At 47.8% G+C, this 21498-nt stretch overlaps 1 protein-coding gene and 2 pseudogenes across 1 annotated transcript; 2 read left to right on the top strand and 1 right to left on the bottom strand.

The window, feature by feature from the left end:
• Positions 1-3619: 3619 nt before the first annotated feature.
• Positions 3620-7424, bottom strand: LOC123114560 (UPF0481 protein At3g47200-like; annotated as a pseudogene).
• Positions 7425-8341: 917 nt separating this feature from the next.
• Positions 8342-9124, top strand: LOC123114559 (late embryogenesis abundant protein D-34-like; annotated as a pseudogene).
• A 2607-nt stretch (positions 9125-11731) lies between these two features.
• On the top strand, positions 11732-12822 carry LOC123115467 (late embryogenesis abundant protein D-34). Its single transcript, XM_044536621.1, has 2 exons — positions 11732-12040; positions 12163-12822. The coding sequence occupies exons 1-2, from the start codon at positions 11831-11833 to the stop codon at positions 12628-12630; spliced, it is 678 nt and encodes a 225-aa protein (XP_044392556.1). The 5' UTR covers positions 11732-11830; the 3' UTR covers positions 12631-12822.
• The last annotated feature ends 8676 nt before the right edge of the window (positions 12823-21498 follow it).

Genomic DNA, 21498 nt, shown 5'->3' with positions numbered 1-21498 from the left:
GCGCCCGTATCTCCCGTGCCTCATCACCGGCCCACGACCACGTTGGATGCCGGTGCGTCTTCCTCCTACTCACCGCCGCCTCCCTGCTCGGGCAGGCTCGCCCGCGCGCCCCAACCTTCTGCTATGCAGGCACGCGAATTCCTTCTTTTTTTGCTGTGCTTTTGGTGATTTATGTGTTCAGATAGTACATGCTAATTTATAAAGATAACATGGCTACTTTCATATTAGGGAACAAAAATTAGAGTGGAGAACATATTAAGTTGCCATCATTTTCATTGCTATAACATTTTTTGATCCTGGAATTCTATGCATGGTAATGTTAGTTGCCATGGCAAAAATACTTTCTGATACATAAGCATCGTAATAAAAGTTTCCATCAGTTTTTATGATTTTTGGTCGTATGATTTTGTTCAATTGGCATTGGCTTATATCACACACTCGGCTGTAATGTATGTTTTGACATGACAACCTTCTGGTTTGTTTTGCCATGGGGGGAACAACCCGTGGCAAATACGTACTCAAGTTAGCTCGTAGCACGACTACTTTTCTCATGAAATTTTTGTTCACATATTTTTGCCATGGCAATTTCCTTTTTTCCATGGTAAATCCCCAAGTTAGCTCATAAGAAATTCTCTGCTTCCAATCTCAGTTGAGCCAAACACTATTGTCGTTGGGGATCCCCTTGGACCAGGAACTTATGAGGTTCTTGTCAATGTTGCGATCAGAAGGAATGCTACGGTGCCTTTTAAAGATGACGGTTTACAATTCATCGCGGATGCTGTCACAAGGTCCATTGCATGGCCATCTAGCAAGGTAATCACCAACAATGTGTGTTTTGTCCACTTATCTCGAATTGTTTGATGTGTGATACTAACTCATGATCACTTTGCTAGATGAAACCCTACAAACCAGGGGCATCTTCCTCGTCCCGCTGCTAAGGTTTTTTTTGAATCCTGAGCTAGTATTTATTTTTGAGCTACAAAACCAGGGTCGAAATGAACTTAACCAGACCCTTATATCTTCTTCTTCCTCATAATGGTAGTTGCTATCTAGCTCTCTACATTGAGCAGTAACAATCAATGATGGTCTATCTTCTCTTATTATCAATGTCTGCCTAGCTCATTGCCACTTCTTACATGGTGATGGTACAATTGGTTTGGTTATTCTCTTCATCTAAAGTTTGGCTAAGATAATGTACAGTTCATAGCTTACACATGGTTTAGTAGAATTACAAGGAAATAACAATGTTATGCAAAAGTTGCTCTTATGTCCATGCTATTGTTTATAAGAGTTGTAAAAAGAAGAAAACATGGGTTCTGTTGAATTTCAAGTATTCAGTTTCACTAATAAGATACGGAGACTTGCTTCACATTTGGAATACACAAAAAAGATTTTTCATCGGAAATCTTAAATTGGTACATAGACCTGAGCAATTCCTATGCTGGGCGTCTCAAGTTGGCTTTGGTACAGTTCTACTTGCCACATGCTTCATTTCCCAAATATGGTTTAGCCTTAAAAACTATTTTCTTTTTGGCTTGAGTGCTCCATGGGTGTTTGTGCCTGGAGCTTGTCAAACTGGGAGTCTGGACATGCTAAATTGTTGCCTTATGTCCAGATGATGGAAATACAAGTTAACTCTGTTGCCTTGTGTTGCTCCCAGTACACCTCTGCATTGCTCTTATTTCTTGAAATATACTTCATGGTCACGTTGCATTGATGCTTTATTATCTCCAACACAACAAAGATCTAATTAACACATGTTGTGGCATTATTCTGAACTTGCCCTATTTTTTGTAATACTAAAATCCCACAGTTTTTTGTTGCCAATTGCCATAGATGCTTTATACAATTATTATTTTTGCCATTCTCTTTGAATGCATGCTCACCGGTGACATTTTTATCCTTTGTAGGAAAGACATACAAAAGGAGCAGGAAGGAACCATGAAGATGCCAGTTTGCATCAGCTAGTGATTTTCTGTAATGGAGCAAAAACAATGCGTCTTTTAGGTCTCATTTTATAAACCTATATGGCATATTATCATCTGGGTATTTTGTGTAATGGAGCAAACAATGAATCTCAGACATGCATCTATCATTTTTTAAACCTATCGGATGATTTGGTCATTGAACCATAAATGTTCCTTCACTTGTGAGAAGTAATTAATATATTATCCTTCTTTGGTCATGATTTAATATTTTTGTAGTACATGCAAGTTACTGTAACTTGACTGATATCATGTTGTAATGAGATATGCAACTTGTTTGACATTGTATTGTAAGGCAGATGGGAAATCAAGGGTGGGTATTAAATATTGCCCAGCTAAACAAAATGTTGTCAAACTGTTGGTTGGCAAAAGAAAACGGTGTCTCGTTGTTGGTCGACAAAGGCTCATGCTAGGACCAACGGAAAGTTGGTCAGCAAAAAGGACACCATCGCACAGTTGGTCGGGAAAGGTTCGGGACAGGGACAACAAAAAGTCGGTCGGCAAAGACTACACTGTGAAACAGTCGCTCGGAAAAGATTCAATAGCAGGGACAGCCGAAAATCGGTCGGCAAAGATATTACCATCAGGTAGTCGGTCGGGAAAGATTCCGGGTGGGGACATCATAAAGTCGGTCGTCAATGCTCTTTATAGGCGTCCAACTGTTGGTCGGGAAAGATATGTCGGTCGGGAAAAGGCTTTCCTGTCTGGACTTTCCACAGCAGACACGATCGGTCGGCAATACTGTTTCCCGACTGACCGTATGTTGGCAGAAGCTGTTTTTCCGACCAACCTGTTTGTTAGGGATGTGGTGCTGTGGTGTAGTGAGACAAAAGAAAATTGCAACGCGGTTCAAAGAAAGTGATAGTTGCAGATGAGTACAGTCAGTGTGCACCGTTTATCCAGCGTCGATATCCATGTGTGAATATTTATCTATTTATTTTCTTATAAAATAAATTGTATATGAACTTCAAATTTTCTAGGAGAACAAAACTTTAGAGCATGAGGAAAAAGGTATTGATTTTTTATGCGGCATAAATGCAATAAATGAGAATTTATCCGTTAAATCGTTCAAGAGGGGCGGGGAAGAGGACCGACTCCCTCCCCTATTTCATAACAGATTTTCTTTACCTACTACTACTGCACTACTACTATTAGTACAAACATAAATAAAAACCACTGATCTACTATGAAGTGTGGGAAAATTTATAGGTGCTAATTTCTTTCGTGATGAGAAAGGGGAGGCAAATTCTTTGATTTTTAGAATCGTGAGAATCAAAGAACCCTCCCTTTATGTTTCAGTATCACTGATCTGACTTTTCGCCTCCTAAAAGAGATGTCTCACTCAGTAGAGGTATTAAAATCAGGCTAATTATGGGATATTGTTTGTTCGTCAGTCAAAGACCATGACCAGTTCACAGTTCACATGTCATCTTAGCTACCATTGACCAGCTCTTACATACGCGTGCGTAATTTTAGTGTATATTGATCTGGTGATAAACTCCCAATAATATCAGCCTTGAATGCTACTGATTTAGATACATCCATGGTTTACATACATAGGACTACCATACGTACAGACAAGCATGTGATATATGGCACATCAGCAGAAGAATAAAAAACGCGTGTAAATTAAGCTAGTGTTTCTTGATAGAGAGGAGAGTCTTGAAGATGCCGACAAGAACACCGACGATGGAGAGCAGCGCGACGATTGCTTTTAAGTTTTTGTAGACGAACTGATGCACCTTGATCCAGATCCACCTATTGAGCTTGTAGGCCTCAACCTCTTCCATGATGTGAACATAGAGGGGACCGCCACTTATGCACTTGACAAGCTTCTTAAAGAAATCGAGCGTCTCCTTGTTGGTGAGTTCTCCCTGCACCAGACGCTTGGATCGTAGCTCGTGCACGTCCTCCTCCCGATCCATGAGCATCGCGAGGACAGCAAGGTAGGAACAGACGACCGCCTTGCTTTGACGAGCACCTGCTTCCATGCCCAGGCATACCTCAAAAGCCGCCATGTTGACAAGCCAGCAGGACCTTATATCGTCCAGCAGCAAAGGCGGCAGGAAGATCTCAGCAGAGAGGAATCCTTTCTTGATGCCTGTGTCCATGAACTTTGCCGTCTTGCCGGCTGTCAGCTTGATGCCGATCTCTGCAAGCTCGATGGCGCTAATACTCTTTGACATAGATCTTAAACCATCTGGATCAGACAGGGGCACACTATTATTTCTCCTTCCCGCTTTGTAGAACAGGAGGATGCGGCGGCATGTAGCTAGCATCCAGGACAATTGGTCTCCTATCCATGTCCCCGCGGATTTGGAGCGTGCGTCCCATCATACCGATGAACTTCTCCACAGACACAGGCCTGAATATCCTTAGGGTTTCAACCACCAGCCAGGGAAGTTGATTCTCGAGCAGCATTATGTCATTGCTGATGCAAGCTTGGTTTGACTCGAAGCAGGACAGTAACGACGGAGGCAGCTTGCCACGGCCGGTATACATAAGCATATACTGCAGCAAGAAGCAGCCGTCAATGAACATCATGTCTGCAAATTCAGCATCTCCTATGTTGACATTGGCATCCTTGGTGTTGGTGTCGTAGAAGCCGCGGGCAGCACCTATGACCGAGAAGACCGCCGCATACATCTGGTCAAATGGGTGGCCCGAGTCCCTGATAAAGTGGTACGCAGCCACACGCTTCACCTTCTCCATCTCATTCAGCTTACTTGAGTTGTGGTGATAAAGACCGATGCTCACGGCCATCGGGACGATGTAACGCCGGCCAAGACCTCGCAGGCTTGCGGGGAATCTATGAATCTTCATTTCCATATTGTCGAAATCAGTCTCAAACTGGTCTGCTTCTGTCTTCCACTCCTCGATCTGAACCTGTCTATCCGGGAAATTAACAACAGGCAATAATACTTCTCCCATCTCTACCTCATCAGAATCATTCTGAGGATCTCCTTCATAAAAGTAACAGTCATAAGGACCAGGCCGAGACCGTTGTGCAGCTGCTTTCTTCAACTCTTTCTCAACCTTCGACTTTTCTGGCTGAGAGGCAGGCTCACCCAAGGCATCTGTTGGATCCTGTACACAAAATTACAGTTAGACCCTTTTTGCAAGACAAACCAAAACCAGCATCTTCAATTAATGTTACCAGCTGAGCTCTTTGCACACGCTCACCGTGGAGACCAGTTGAGAGGTTCGTATCACCATCTGCAGATAGCTGTGCTGGTTTGCTGCTGCCAATGCTACTGGCTACTGCTAGCTAGATAGTTCAGGGTTCCATCCAAGTTAAATGTATGTATAGTCTTTCTACTAGCCAAAGTGCTAGACTAGTTGCTTCCCTCCGTATTCTGTGAGCAACTTGCTTGCTGCAGATACCTATCATCGCTACCTCCGCGACAAATGGCGGAGATACCGCAAACTTGCCGGGTCCTGATGGTTTGACTTTCAGGCTTTAACTCGCAAAATATTGGCAAATTTTGGTTGGTACTGACTTGGTAGCACATTGCCAGCTAGACCTGTTGACATACATAGAGACCTGATTTCCTCTTAAAGTCGAAGCTATGAGCTCCAAGGAATTACAGAGTAATTCCTAAAGCTAAAACAGTAAGTCATGAGCTGGGTTCAAGTAAAGAATATGATGCATATCAAAAATGATCTCAATCAATCAAGTACATACTCTCTCCGTCCAAAAAAACTTGTCCCTCAGTATGTCGCGGAGGCAGCGATGATAGGTGGGTTGAGTTTCAAGAAATGTTTCAGTTATTCAATAAAGTTGTAAGGAAGTAGTATTTCTGGTTGGCTATTTAGTCTCGTAATAAAGTGTTGTATGACATGCTCAGGTATGATCTCCTTTGGCGGCGGGGGCGGTTTCGGTCCAAAATGGGCCTTCACTTGAGCTTGCACTTTGGCTTCATTTTCCTCGTCAGTCAGGTGGTAAGGCAACCTCAGAAGAGGCTTGAGGCTTGGACCATATTTGAATTTGATGCCACCTGTTGTACCGCTAGCCGACGTAGCTGCGGCGCCTCTCTTCCGCTGTTGCTGAGGCGGCAGAGCCCGCTGAGGCGGCGGAGACGGCTGACGCGGTGCCTGGCTTGGAGGTGGAGTCGGCTGACGTGGTGCCAGACTTGGAGGAGGAGGAGTGGGCTGGCGCGGTGGCGGACTTGGAGGAGGAGGAGTGGGCTGACGCGGTGGCGGACTTGGAGGAGGAGCCGGCTGACGCGGTGTCGGTAGCCTTGGAAAGACGATGCAATCCTTTCTCCATAGAATGATATGATGTATGGCCTCTCCCAGTGTGCGCTCGTCGTCACCTCCAGGAATGTCAAGGTCTAGCCCCGAATATCTTGCCACCAATTCATCAACCCCGACACGAGCATAGCCAGCTAGAATCGGATTGCAATGAAAGGTTGCTTCAGGGGAATTTGTATAAGCATAGCCGTCCGCCACCTTCATGGACATGTTCTTCACTTTTATGTGTAGCTCACAAGTTGTTGTATCTATGATACCATCCACAGGGTATCTATCCAGTGCACCATCGCCCAGGGCGGAACCCACGCTGCTTCTCGACATGTATGGGACGGTGCTATCCAATACTGGATCCGCTAGCTGCTGGCGCTGCTGAAACCCCTTTCTTGGCTAAGTGAGTCGATCTGCTGCTGCTTCCGTTTGAAAGCGAGTTCCAACTCCGCGTGCTTTGATTCTACGATGCAAAGGCGGTCTGCTTCCTACTTCCTCTGCTCCTCCTCCAGCTTCCTCTTCTGCTCCTCCTGCTGCTTCTTTCTCGCACGGCTTCTGTACTCAACATTATAGTACGCAAACCCCTCAAATCACAGAACAACGCCTTTGCCTCGTGTTCTTCCCGGGTGTTCAGGATTCTTCAGGGCGCGCATAAGCTCGTCGTTCTCTTTGTTGGGCGTGAACACCCCCGTTCGAGCCTCTTCTATTGCAACAAGTAAACTTTCATCGGCTCCTTTAAGACATGCCCGCTCCAAAACCTGGCTTGTCTTTGTGTCCAACTTCCCCCCACATGCATAGAACCAAGTCCTGCACCTAGGGGGTCAGTTTAATGTAACTGGAGTGACCCCTGCATCCATCATCTCTTGCTCAGCGAGATCCCACTTAGGCCGGGCCACCTCGTAGCCACCTGGCCCCAGCTTATGGTGCCCACTGCTTTTTCACGACATTAATTTTGTTTTTTCTTGACTGTTCCTGAGCTACTTCCGATTCCTTGAAGTTCACGAAAGCTTCCCAGTGATCTCTTGCCTTCTCTAGTGTTCCCTTTAATTCTGCAGTCTGCTTTCCTACATTGACATACGCGGCCCATATAATTTTCTTCTGGTTGTTGAATGCTATCGCCATCTTCTTAAGAGCACTGCTTTTGACTTTCTCCAGATCTGCATCTGTCAAATGATCTGGTAGGGTGAAATGTGACATGAGCGATTCCCAAAGCAGATTTTTTGCTCTTTGATCGACAAAAGTAACATTTAGATCTCCCTTTGCTAGCATTTTTCATTATTGAACAGAGATTGGGATTTGGTCCCTGACAATAACTCTGCATTGATGAATGAACTTCTTCACATTCTTCTTAGGTTCATCAGGTTCGCCATTAGGTTTGATGGCATTGGTGTTGTACTTTACACCATCTTTTAATTTTTTGGGCGGGCCTCGAACTGCTCTACTGCTTGTAGAAGATTTCCTCTATCTGGAGGGCTCAAAGAAGAAAGATTGATTTATATATATATATATATATATATATATATATATATATATATATATATAAATCAATTAAAACATGTGATGATCATAAGATGCCTTATATAAATATACCTCGCCGGTCTTTGGTATTTGAAGTACAACATTTCCTTCGTCATGCATGTTGTGGACTTCATCTATTCGTTCGTCTTCATTGAACATCATACCATCATCGGTATTGTTCGGATATTGCGAGCCGTCATCTTCTTCATTCTCATCTGGTCTCGGGAGCATATGATCTCGAACAAGGCCTCTTCTCCTTCTCTGCCGATATTGTCCATCGCTTTTATTTAACTAATTTCAGATAAAACAATTTAGTATTCAAATTAGAATGCATACAATCAATAAGGAAAAACTGAATCATAGTAGATAATATCCATCTCGAATAATATAATTAATATATCATCTCAAATAATCCAGATAATATGCATCATCAAATATAATCTCGAATACATCGTCTTGAATATTATCAAGTAACATAATCTTGAATACATCGTCTCGAATATTATCGAATAATATAATCTCGTATACATCATCTCTAATATTATCGAATATAATCTTGAATACATCTCGAGTATTATCACTAATACATATCAAATATGATCATATATATAACATCGCAAGCCGGGAGACGCATCGTCACCGCCACCGCCGGCGGCCAGGTAAGATCTACGTATCATTATCAATATATGTTGTACGCATGCGCGCGCGCCATGATCTTGCATGGCGACGTGATGTCCGAACGTGTTTGACACGCATGCTTGCATGCAGGTGATGGCGCAGTTCACGGTGCGGGTGCCTGGCGCCGGCGTGGAGGAGGCGACGGACGTCGGTGACCATCGGCGAAGCTCTACAGGTGGACCTCGTGGACGCGGCTGCGGTGCAGGCCGCTGAGACGCGTGCAACGGGGCTGGGCGGCGTCATCCCCGGCGGTGTGGCGGCCGCGGCGCAGCAGGCCGCGGAGACCAACATGAGGCCCGGCGTCGTAGAGGAGGAGAAGGTCCGGCTGAGGGACGTGCTGGACAGCGCCGCGGCGGTGCTCCCGGCCAACAAGGTGGCCACGAGGGAGGACGCCGTTGCGGTGGCCACGGCTGCGAACCGCAACGCCCCTGCGGGAGGTGGTGGGGGAGGCAAGGGCGTGGCCGACGCGGTGGCCGCGGCCGCCGATATGAACGAGAAGAGGATGACGCGCACCGGGGGAACAGTGGGGGAGACGACCGGGGCGGTGAGCTGGGCCTGGCCGGCTGGGCCTGTCTCTGTGGCCTTAGGCCCAGGGGCAGGGGGTTCCCTTTTCCTTCTTCTTTATTTTTTGCATTTCTATTTCTTTTCTCTTTTTACAGAATGCTTTGCAAATTTTTGAAGCTGCCAAAAGGATTCTGTAAAATGTGGGACTTGGCCACATAATTACAATGCAATGTTTGACACAACCACAAAAAGTTTGGAAGAAGTTTGAATTAGATGGAATTTGCAAAAAGATGAAAAAGCAATTAATTTGCTGAGTGGCACTGTTTTAATTTGCTATAGTCCATCTTAGCTTGGAGGTGATGTTGTTTTCCTTAACAATCATTTGTTATCGATTTTTTACTAAATGATGGACTATTTTGCAACAATTTTTGTGCAACTTCAAAAATCACTTGCAAATTGAATTTGATTCCAAAGTGGAATTTCAAATGAGATTTGAATTAAAGGTGATTAAGCACTGTTTAGAAAAATGATTAGCTTAATCACAGCAGGTTACTGTAGCATGACACTGGGGGTGTTACAACGGGAGGCGCGAGTTCCTGCGCCTGCTCGTGCGTCCACATGTCGGAGAAGTTCATCTGCACCCATGGCCTCCCGAGGCGCCATGCCGCCGCCTCGTACACGCGTGCGGCCTCGTGAGCGGTCTCGAACGTCCCGAGCCCAAGGCGTGTATCGCCGGAGCAGATCTCCGCGTAATAAACGTCGAAGGGGCGGAGGCGGACGTCGCGGAAGCCGGAGCTGCTCCGGGGGCGCGGCGGCATGGCTGCGGCGGGGGAGAAGGCGCGACGGCGGCGCGGCACCAAAAGAGACGAGGAAGAAGGCGCGACGGGAAGAGGCGATGTGAGGAAGATGGCGGTTGGCAAGCGCCCGCACGTGGCTTTTATTCAGCGTGTTGGACGACGCGCGTCAAAACAATGCATGATGCCGTTTTTCCCGCGCAAGCCTTTTTTAGTATGCCGAACGGCCCGTGTGCGGCAAATTGTCGTTTTTTGCAGCACGTGGCTAATCTATCGCACCTGTTGGAGATGCTCTAAGTGTGATAACCCACCTTCCATGTTTGGCTCGTTCATGAAGAATAATCTTTTGCCATGGATCAGTGGCGTAGCTGTAGGGTGGCCAGGGTGGTCCAAGGACCATCCTTGAATTCAGTCCATTAGTTTAATACTATTTTATATAAAAAAGTTAAAACACAACCGGCCCAACTCAGCCGATGTACACTTGAAAGATTGGCTCGTTTGGTCTGCTCGTACGTGTATCTGCTCGTATGTGTGATGTTACTCATAGTATGAGTAATTAGCTATTTTACTCAATTCATCTCTTTTCTCATTAAATCATTATCACATAAGCAAATTTGCTGAGTTAGATCTTATGTTATTGCTGAAGTTACTCTCATTGTGGGTAGTCTTAAACGAATAATAGATTTTAGTTTTTTCACATAAGTAAAACATCCTGGCCTGAAATAGATATGTCTTAGAGCAGGGCGCTTTGGAGGCCGAGTAATGGAGGCTGAAAATTTCAAACTTTTTGAAAAATTCAAACATTTCAATTCAAAATATCCTGGAAGAAATTGTACATACATGTAAGGATGTAATGTATAAAAAATTAGGACGAAATACCTTCAAATGCGAGCTGCCCAAAAGAACAAGTACATGGACTTTAAGAATGAATAGTGCTTTGTATTCTCTATGTAGCTCTCATTTTTACCAATTTCTTCCTGAAAATTTACAGACATGTACATGATGTCTCTAGGTACAGCATATATTATTTCTTTTCAAAAAAATAAAAACTTAAATTTTCAATTTTCAAATTTGGCCTTTATTTGGCATTTTTGTATGTCTTACTACCTTCGTCCTGGTTTGTAGCCTTCTTTGTATTTTGCGTCCAATTTTGACTAAAAGTTTAACAAACAAAATATTAATACATGTCACCAAAAATTATATCGTTGTGCTTGTATTTGAACATAGTTTTTACTTATATTATTTTTTATGACACGCAATAACATTTTATTAGTTAAATTTAAGATTAAAATTTGACACAGAATTCATAGGGAGTTAGGGACTAATAAACCACGACGGTGGTAGTAGTTCTTTTCAATTGTACGGTGTAAAAAATAGGAGCACGCCTCACCCATAGTACAGACCGGTGCCGCGTAGCGAATCAATCTGTGGTTGAGTTGGTTAGGTGGACAGTGGTATCCCTAACCCATCGGGGTTCAAATCCTGGTGCTCGCATTGTTTTTGAATTTATTTCAGGATTTTTCGGCAATGCGCTTTCAGTGGGAGGAGACGTTCCCGTTGACGACGAGGCGCCTACGATGGCTTCGTAAATCTCAAGATGATATGTCGGCTCAGTCTCTCGGAGGTGCTCTTAGGAGTAGGGTGTACGTGTGTGCGTTCATAGGGGTGAGTGTATGCGCGTGTATATGAGCGCCTGTGTCTGTACTGATGCTAAAAAAAGACACCCATATCAGTGAACCTCGTTAACAAATCTTGGTGTCGTGCTCGTGTGATTGCTTGGTCCTCGAATAATCGGCGGTATGCCTCGGATTTATTCTAACACACAGACCGGTGCCGCCTACGTGCCGTGCAGCGGAGAGGTGCCGTTCCAGGTGTCGTTCTCCTGTCTTTCTACTTTGCAGGTGTCGTCGCAGAGGAGCTCACGTGGCAAGCTCACACATGCAACGCCAAATCGCACCGCTCTACCCGTCTGCTCTCGTCGTCACCATTTATTCCCGGCGACGCAAATGGGTTGGTAACTAGTCAAGCTAGCTAGCCAAAGCAGCAGCCTTCCCCGGTTAACTCTCCCGCGGATTGCCCGAGATCGATCGAGCGAGGCCGACGCCGGCCATGAGCGACCAGTCCCAGCCCGTCCGCACCGGCAACGTCTACCCGCCCTCCGCCGCCGCCCACGACGCGCGCCGCCAGCGCGACGAGGTCCTCGCCACCCATGATGATCAGCAGCAGAAACAAGATGGCCGACGCGGCGATCTCCGGGTCACTGAGACCGACGAACCGCACGCCGGGAGACGCGTCGTCACCGCCACCGCAGGCGGCCAGGTAACAACCGCGCGTCTATATACTCCTCGTATGCATGCATCCATGCGCGTGCGCTCCATGAACTTGCACGGCGACGTGATGCCCGTACGCGCGTGACACGCACGCAATATGCATGCATGCAGGTGATGGCGCAGTTCACGGTGCCGGTGCCGGGCGCCGGGGTGGAGGAGGCGACGGACGCGGTGACCATCGGCGAAGCTCTGCAGGCCGCGGCGCAGACGTCGGCGGGCGAGAGGCCGGTGGACCTCGCGGACGCGGCTGCGGTGCAGGCCGCCGAGACGCGTGCCACGGGGCTGGGCGGCCTCATCCCCGGCGGTGTGGCGGCCGCGGCGCAGCAGTCCGCGGAGACCAACATGAGGCCCGGCCTCGCAGAGGAGGAGAAGGTCCGGCTGAGGGACGTGCTGGGCAGCGCCGCGGCGGTGCTCCCGGCCAACAAGGTAGCCACGAGGGAGGACGCCGTTGCGGTGGCCACAGCTGCGAACCGCAACGCCCCTGCGGGAGGTGGTGGGGGAGGCAAGGGCGTGGCCGACGCGGTGGCCGCGGCCGCCGAGATGAACGAGAGGAGGATGACGCGCACGCGGCAGGCTTAGGTTAGGTAGCAGAAGAACATGCGTGGCACAGTAATACGTTGCACTGCGTAGTTACTTCCACCACGCATATACGTACGTAACGTACTTCTCTATACGTGGCACTGTACGCTTTTTTCAGTAGTACGTATATTATGTACGTACATCGTTGTAATCCGACCGCGTCCGAGAGGCACTCCACCTCCCTCCCGGTGACCATCTCCGACTCCGACTCGTTGCAACAACGAAGGCATTATATACATCGCCGTCTCCTCCGCCTCCCTCCTTCGCAGCTCCACACAAATCCAACTTCGAAATCGCAAAAGGCAGTCCAGATCTACCGACCATATCACCGGTGAGGAGGGTCCGATCGATGGAGGTTGCCGGCGCCCGTGGTCCGGTGAAGCCACTCAACCTCGACAGCGGGGCCAGCACCGGGCAGAAGCCGCGACTGTCGGAGTCGGACGTGAAGCTCATCCTGGCCCTGAAGAGCGAGGCGTGCCCGACGCCGGAGGACCCGGAGAGGGCGGCGCTCGCCCGGAGGATCGACGCCATGTGGAACGAGTTCCGCGACGACGTCGTGGAGCAGTTCTTCACCAAGGGCTACGTGGAGGTGGAGCACGGCTACTTCGCCGAGAGGGCCAGGTCGGAGGCTTGGGTCAGGGAGAAGTGGGCGACGCTGGACTTCAGCAAGTTCGAGCTGTACCGCCCCGGCGACGAGGGGCTCGACGACTTCGTGGTTCGTCCCGGCGAGGATGCGGAGGAGGCCATCTACTACGGCCAAGAGTGAAGACCCTCGATCTGGATGGAATCGTTTGGGTGGTGGGAGTTCCATCTGAGACGAGAATGCAAGTAGACATGTAGTAGTAGGAGTAGATGTTTGTACGTCTTTTAAAAGATTGAATTTTCCCAGCACATGTTTTACCATTTTTGTCCCCTCTTCTTCCTCACGGCTGCCTCACAGGTCACGCACGCATGAACACAAGAAACTAGAGTTTCTTTTGGGCGCCTCAGCTACCTCACGCAGAGACTGAGCTTTTAATTTCCTTCCTTGTGTTTCTCTTCAATTCAACTGAAACCAACATTTCTACACTGCTCTTTAAGTAGCACATGCGAACGCACTAATCAGCCACCATGCCTGGACATTAACACCACGCACGCACGCACAAGGCACCACTACCTACATGACTCTATCTCTATGTCCTCGGAATCGCTTGAGGATATACAAGACCAGACCAACATGCAAACACACGTAGGAGGCTAAGAAAATTACTCACCGTGTCTCAGGTCCAACTGATCTGTCCAGCCGGTCTCGTCCCACATGCATCTTGCCGCTTCACATGACGGTGCCGTATCGCGCGGCACCACGCCTACACACCGCATCTCGCTTCCTTGCGTGCTTCAACCGAAACTTCGCCCGAGGATCGCTAAGCTAAGCTACGTGTAGACTCAAAACTAAACATGCTGATACAAGTATCAAGGTTAGTTCTAAGAAGACGAGAGAATTTTATTAATCCATGATGTTTAAGAGAATACAAGATGGATCCAGTAACAAAACATTCCTGCCCTCGCACAAAGAAGTACTAGTAGCAAACTTCACGAGTTAATCGCGCAGAACTACCACATACGTGGCTTCATTTGCAAAAAAGAAAAAAGAAAAAAAAAGCAGATTGTGTCGCGCATAAGTGTAATCTTTTTGGAAATATGTCCATCATTGAACGCGTTGCATGGCAGGAGCACAACCGCTCATCATGGCGGCACACTCTTATGCTCAGATGGAGAGGACCACTCCGACGGTCGGTGTGTATGTGCTTCTGCTCTCCTCCCCCTCCATCCCTCCCTGACTTCTCCAAGTATATCTCTTTGACCGGCGATTTGGGAATTGGGGTTAGGGTTAGGACTTAGGAACTAGGAATAGGGGGAAATTTCCTCTCTCTTCTCTCCAACAGACCTTGCCTCCGAGCTCGCCATATCCGCCTCTTCTCTCTGCGACCGCGTCGTCCCCGCGGGCGACTGGTCGCGCCTCCCCCACCCCTCCCAGCGAGCGCTCCCCCTCTCCTCCTCCTCCCCGCCGCCGCCGCCGCCCATCGCGAGCCTGGCCCGGGCGACGCTGGCGGCGGCGGCCCCTCGGCCCTTCCCCTCCCAGGGGTCCTCCGGCGCCGGACGGGGCGATTCCAGGCAGTGCACTCAGGCGGCAGAGATCCTGGCGCGGGTGGGGGCGAGCTCTGGGCGGCGGCGGCGTCGTTGACGACGGGGCAGCGCGGCGGTGCGGGCTGGCGACGTCCGCCTGGCTCGGATCTGGGCCCTTCGGGCCCCATCTAGGCCGGCGACAGGCGTGGTGTCTGCGGGGCTCGCAGGAGTCGGTGGCGATGTGTCCGGCAAGTGCAGGTGGCGGCTTTGGCCATCGGCGTGCAGCAGCGCCGTGGCTGGGGCTTTGTGGTCCCATTATGGGCCCGGCCAGGCCTGGGTGGCCTGGTTTGCCCTGGCTGCGGGGTTCGGTCGGCAATCCGCGTCGGTGCGGAAGGCAGAGGCCTTCGGCGCGATGGCGGTGGAGGTGGTTCCCTCTGAAGGAAATATGCCCTAGAGTCAATAATAAAGTTATTATTTTATATTTCCTTATTCATGATAAATGTTTATTATTCATGCTAGATTTGTATGATCGTAAACCTAAATACATATATGAATACATAGACAAACACTGTGTCCCTACCGAGCCTCTACTTGACTAGCTCGTTGATCAAAGATGGTTAAGGTTTCCTAACCATGGACATGAGTTGTCATTTGATAATGGGATCACATCATTAGGAGAATGATGTGATGGACAAGACCCATCCATTAGCTTAGCATATTGATCGTTCAGTTTTATTACTATTGCTTTCTTCATATCAAATACATATTCCTTCGATTATGAGATTATGCAACTCCCGGATACCGGAGGAATGCCTTGTGTGCTATCATACGTCACAACGTAACTGGGTGATTATAAAGATGCTCTACAGGTATTTCCAAAGGTGTTTGTTGGGTTGGCATAGATCGAGATTAGGATTTATCACTCCGAGTTTCGGAGAGGTATCTCTAGGCCCTCTCGGTAATACATATCATAAGAAGCCTTGCAAGAAAAGTGACTAATGAGTTAGTTACAGGATGATGTATTACGAAACGAGTAAAGAGACTTGCCGGTAACGAGATTGAACTTGGTATAAAATACCGACTATCGAATCTCGGGCAAGTAACATACCGATAGACAAAGGGAATAACGTATGTTGTCATAACGGTTCGACCGATAAAGATCTTCATAGAATATGTAGGAGACAATATGAGCATCCAGGTTCTGCTATTAGTTATTGAGTTATGTGATTTGGTGACCGAACGTTGTTCAGAGTTTCGGATGAGATCACGTACATGACGAGGAGTCTCGAAATGGGAGAGGTAAAGATTGATATATAGGACGATAGTATTCGGACACCGGAAGTGTTCCGGAGTGTATCGTGTATTTATCGGAGTACCAAAAGGGTTACCGGAACCCCCGGGAGAATATATGGGCCACATGGGCCATGAGAGGGGAGAACACCAGCCCAGAAGGGGTGGCGTGCCCCCCTATGGCAGGAGGCCGAGTGGGAGAAGGAAAAGAGGGGGTTCGCCCCCCTTCCTTCTCTATTCCCCCTTCTCTTTTCTTCTCCGGTGAAATATTGTCAATTTCTTATGTAGCACCAAAGAAAGCAGCTAGCTCATGTCAAGCTATCTGACTTGAGAGAATAGTCGGTATGAGCGTTTGTGTTCATACGACACGATATTTGCCATGGGAATTGATGTGATTGTCACATATAAATTTTGTTTCGATGAAGAGGGTAACATGGCAAGGCCGCATGGGATCCACATAGCGAGATACCCTCTCACCTCCATTTGAGAGTGTAGCCCTTCTTCGTACTTACTCCTGAGAACATACTTTGAAGTTTATCATAATTTTCTAAGGTGGCGCCCCCCAGAGAAACTTGTTTCTCTCTCGAAGTGCTGGAAATGCAGAAACTTTTATGGTGCCCAAAACCCTTCTATCTCCTCACCTAAAACCAGTTTTAGGGCACCAAAATGTTGGGCTGCTTTTAGCGATGCTCGAACTATGAGACACTATGTCGTGCATCAATTTTGTGTTCTTGGTTGATGGCAACACAACAACAAATCAGACCATACTTGTATACTAAGATTTTTTTTGATAGATAACCTCTCAGAACTTCAAGTACAAGTGATAATCCATGACACTTTCCTTGCAAGCATTCTCCCTAGTCCATGAAACTCACCAACATCAAGTTCGGCAGACCTTCTGCATGATGGCAATGTTTTGCTACTAAAAAGTTCCCAACTTTGTCTTCATGTAAGTTCTTCCAAACATGAACATGGGCTGGCATTTCAATATGATTGCAAATTTTTATTTACGTGGTTTAAGAATGCCATACCACCATTATTTGCATCTAAAAATGCTTTAGCTGTTCTATTTATTTGGTCCCATGTGTCTTCCCACACATCATCGAGAACTGCCGAGTAATATCTTTTATGGGACATCCTCTCTCTCTCTCTCTCTCTCTCGCTCGCTCTGGTCGGTTACCGACCTAGACGCGACTCATAGTTTGGACCTACTACCTAGGATGTTGATGCCCGTATCGGATGGGTGGCACCCTTAAGTAAAAAATAGAAGGAGATGAATTGCCAAAATGTGAATTGAACCTCACATGCATGACACCAAACTTATGTGCCTTTAAATCTCTCATAACCTCGGACCTACCCCATGACCAAACTCATAACAAAGAATCCTCGGCAATTGATCTAGTGGATGGCCAGGGGCTTCATATAATGCCTACCATCCAACTCTCTTATAAAGAGTAAGGATTCCCTATGCAAAAGATGAATGCCTTATTTGTCATTTCTTTCGGCGTGGATTCATCCAATATCATTTCTTGCATTATGTGTTGTGTCTCTAGGATTCAAACTTGATAGGCATAGGCATAGAAGGCACCAGGAATAATTGTAAATGTGGCATGCACCCTTTTGTCTTCACAATCATTGTGAGGGATTCTGCCACAGTGCGAAACAGGTTCACACCGATTGAGAAAAGAGATTCTACCATGCACGGGAGGTCCCGTGCATGGGTCCCATGCCTGAGTCATCGCTCTCTTCCTTTACTTCTTACATTACATGTATATTACTTCTCTCACCCATGCCTTCTTCATTTGATTTTGAAGTTTGAATCTTATTTTGTCACATCCCTGGTCCTGTTATGCACTAGGCTAGACCTCATGTGAGCATCATGTTTTAATTCAAATGAAATTTGAATTGAGGAATTTTCAAAGCCTCAGAAACCTTCTAAAAATGATCAACATTAAAATCTCCTCAAGAAGTCCAAGAAAATGTTCCTCTTAGTCTCTGAAAATATTGCAAAGAGGTAAAACTCAAAACAATATTTTTGGTATCTCAGAGTTAATTATTTTGGGCCTTTGAATTAAATAAATAGCTATTTGCATTGGATATATATTTGATATATAAATAATATATGTCCAATAATTACTGGAACATTTTATGTGGTTTGGTATATTTTAACCCTAGCCACATAACTATTTTCAGGATTTTATAAAATGGTTTAGTATTTTACTAAACTAAAACAAAACAGAACAAAATAGAAAACAATAAATAAAAACAGAAATAGAAAGAGAGAGAAGGACTACTTGACGCTCACCTGGTAGCCCACCTGGCCCAGCAGCACGGCCCAGCCCATCTCCACCCCCCCTGTCGTCTTCCTCCCTGCCAGGAGGACAGACACCGCGACGCCGCCGCGCGCGCCACCTCCTGCTTCCCCTGGCCACCTCCTGCTTCCTCCCCGAGCCCTCTAGCGACGCCACGGAGTCGTCCCCGACCGCTATCCCTCTCTCTGCTCGCTTTGGCTCTCTCCCTCTCTCGATTTGGAGCACCACCGAGAGCCACCGGAGGCCGCCGCCGTCGCATCCATAGCCACCGGCCACCCCTCGCCCTTCCGATGAGCTCAGGAGCTCCGTCCCGACCCCATGGAGCTGCACACCGACGCACGCGACCAGAGGAGGCCCCAGTCGACCGGAGCATCGTCGTCTTCATCCCCGGTGCCCGGAGATCGCCGCCGTAAATTCGCCGTCGCAGAAGCTTCCCCGAGCTCGCCGACCCCTCCGTCCAGTCCACTGTGAGTCCCTCTTCGTCTTCCCCCTTCCCTCAAGCTCGCGCTCATCCCCTAGCCTCTTCCTCCACCGCGGCCGAGAGTTTCTCGCCGCCGGCCATGGCGTGGCCGTGGCCACAGCCACCGCAGCTCGTTTCCGAGCCCACTGACGTGCTCACCGCGATCTCAGGAGTCCGTAGCACGCCCCAGCTCCTCCTGCCGTGCTCCCTAACCCCGACCCCGAGCTCGCCCGAGCTCCGGCCGCCGCCGAGGTCGACGCCGTGCTCAACTCCGGCCACCTCCGCTCCAGCCGCCTCCACCACTGGAAGCGCCACTCCGCCAGCTCCCCGTAGATGCTCCCCGCGCCCCAAACCCTGGCCTGTAGCGCAATCCCGATGCGGACGCCGCCGCGATCTGAGGTCGCCGGCGGTTAAACGCCGGCAGCTGACGTGGCGATGTCATTAAACGCTAATGACGCCCTAACCAACCCCCTAGGCCACTGACTGTGGGCCCCACCCCTGGTCAAACCTCAGTTAGCGCTGGGTTTGACCGGGATTAGTTCCTGTGTCACTGACGTGTGGACCCCGCACGTCAGGTTTGACCTGGACCTGGCCGTTGACTCGCTGACGTTATGCTGGCGTCAGGCTGACGCAGTTAAATCATTTTCTGGAATTATTTTAATTCTAAATATTCAGGAAATTCCAGAAAATGTTCAAAACTTCAAAAAATCATAGTAATTCAACCGTAACTCCAAATTAAATAATTTATATATGAAAAATTATCAGAAAAACTCAAGGAATCCATCTGTACCATTTTCATGCATGTTAGAACAACTTATAGCTGCTGTATAGCACAAATCAATTAAATGGCATTTGAATAATCACATATGGAGTTTGAATTTGAATCTTGTATTCAAACCAACTTCATTTAATCTGTTGCTAGTTGCATTAGCTCAAAACACATTCATATTGCCATGTCATGAGCATGCATCATATTGTGCATTGCATTGATTGTATTTCTTCCTTGTTGCCGGTATCTGTCCCCTCCCGGTAGACGATGTTCCGACGTTGTGATCGTTGACACTGATGAAGACTCAATGTTATCTTCAGAAGTGCCAGGAAAGCAAAACCCCCCTTGTTCATTTCGATACAATCCTACTCTCTCGCTCCTGCTCTCTTTTAATGCATTAGGACAATACCGAATCATCTGTTACTTGCTGCGGTAGCTGAACCCCTTTATCCTCTGCATGACCTGTCATTCCACAGTAAATAAATGAAACCCACTAGCATGAGTAGGAGTTGTTTGAGCCCTGTTGTGCCTACTCATTCTTGCTTGTTTGTCATGCCTGCTACTGCTTAGAGTTGAGTCAGGTCTGATTCATCGGGGATGAATCAGAGGCGTGTGAACATGTCCTACTGTGTGTGAGCTAAGTGTGTGAACACGTTTTGGTAAAGGTAGCGGTGAGAGGCCATGTAGGAGTACATGGTGGGTTGTCTCATTGCAGCCGTCCTCAGGAACTGAGTTCTGTGTTTGTGATCCATGATTCAGCTGCTACCACGCATTGGGCCCGAAACCAATGGACCCTCTCGGCTTCTTGATCACCCTTGTCCTCTGTCCAGGAGTTGCAAGTAGTTTCTGGTGTTTGTAGTATGCTGGAGGCCGTGCGCAGCGCTGACCGTAGGGGTGGGCTGTGATGCGGTAGGCACGTGGCCGGGTATACCGGGCGCCCGTTTGGTGTCACGGAACCCTGTTCACATCGTTTGGGGCTGTGAGCGAAACTCCGGCCGGATCTCCTCATGGATGGAACCCGAATAGGCGATAAACCTGGACTAGAGACTCGAGTGTTTAGGTAGGCCGTGGCCGACACCCACGTTGGGCTTCCGCTTGAAGGTTGCCGAGTACATGTCGTGTAAACGGCGGTAAGTGGTGAGAGCGTGTGTGAAGAAGTACACCCCTGCAGGGTTATCATCATCTATTCGAATAGCCGTGTCCGCGGAAAAGGACTTCTGGGTTGCTTATATCAGTTCATAGACAAGTGAAAGTGGATACTCTAAAATACGCAAGATAAGCGTGAGTGCTATGGATGGCGTTCTCGTAGGGAGACGAGAGCGGATCCATAGTGGTGTATTGATATGGGGAATATGTGGACTCGTGTGCGCCACCTCAAAAGAGTTACATTGCAGTCGTAGTTCAGGATAGCCACCGAGTCAAAGCTGGCTTGCTGCAGTTAAACCCCACCATCCCCTTTGTTGATAATGATGCATATGTAGATAGTTCTGATGTAAGTCTTGCTGGGTACATTTGTACTCACGTTTGCCTACTTTATGTTTTGCAGAGAGACTTCGGTCTCGCTAGTAGTTCCACGTGGGCTTCGACGTTTAGCTTGATACCTCAGCTACGATCTTGTGCCCTCGGCAGTATTTGGTAGATAGTCAGGCTTCTCAGCCTTTTTCATTTATAGATGTCTGTACTCAGACATGATAGCTTCCGCTTGTGCCTTTGTTTTGTATGCTCTGAATGTTGGGTCATGAGACCCATGTTTGTAATATCTCGCTCCTCGGAGCCTATTGATAAATTACTTGAGTCATAGAGTCATGTTGTGATGCCATGTTGTATTTGCACATATCGAGCATATTGTGTGTATGTTATTGAAATGCTTGGTATGTGTGGGATCTGACCATCTAGTTGTTTATCTTTAGTAGCCTCTTTTACCGGGAAAT

Source organism: Triticum aestivum, chromosome 5B, assembly GCF_018294505.1.
Source record: "Triticum aestivum cultivar Chinese Spring chromosome 5B, IWGSC CS RefSeq v2.1, whole genome shotgun sequence".
NCBI classification, from domain to species: domain Eukaryota; kingdom Viridiplantae; phylum Streptophyta; class Magnoliopsida; order Poales; family Poaceae; genus Triticum; species Triticum aestivum.
Note: the sequence above shows the minus strand (reverse complement) of the source record. Positions and strands in the feature narration are given on the sequence as shown.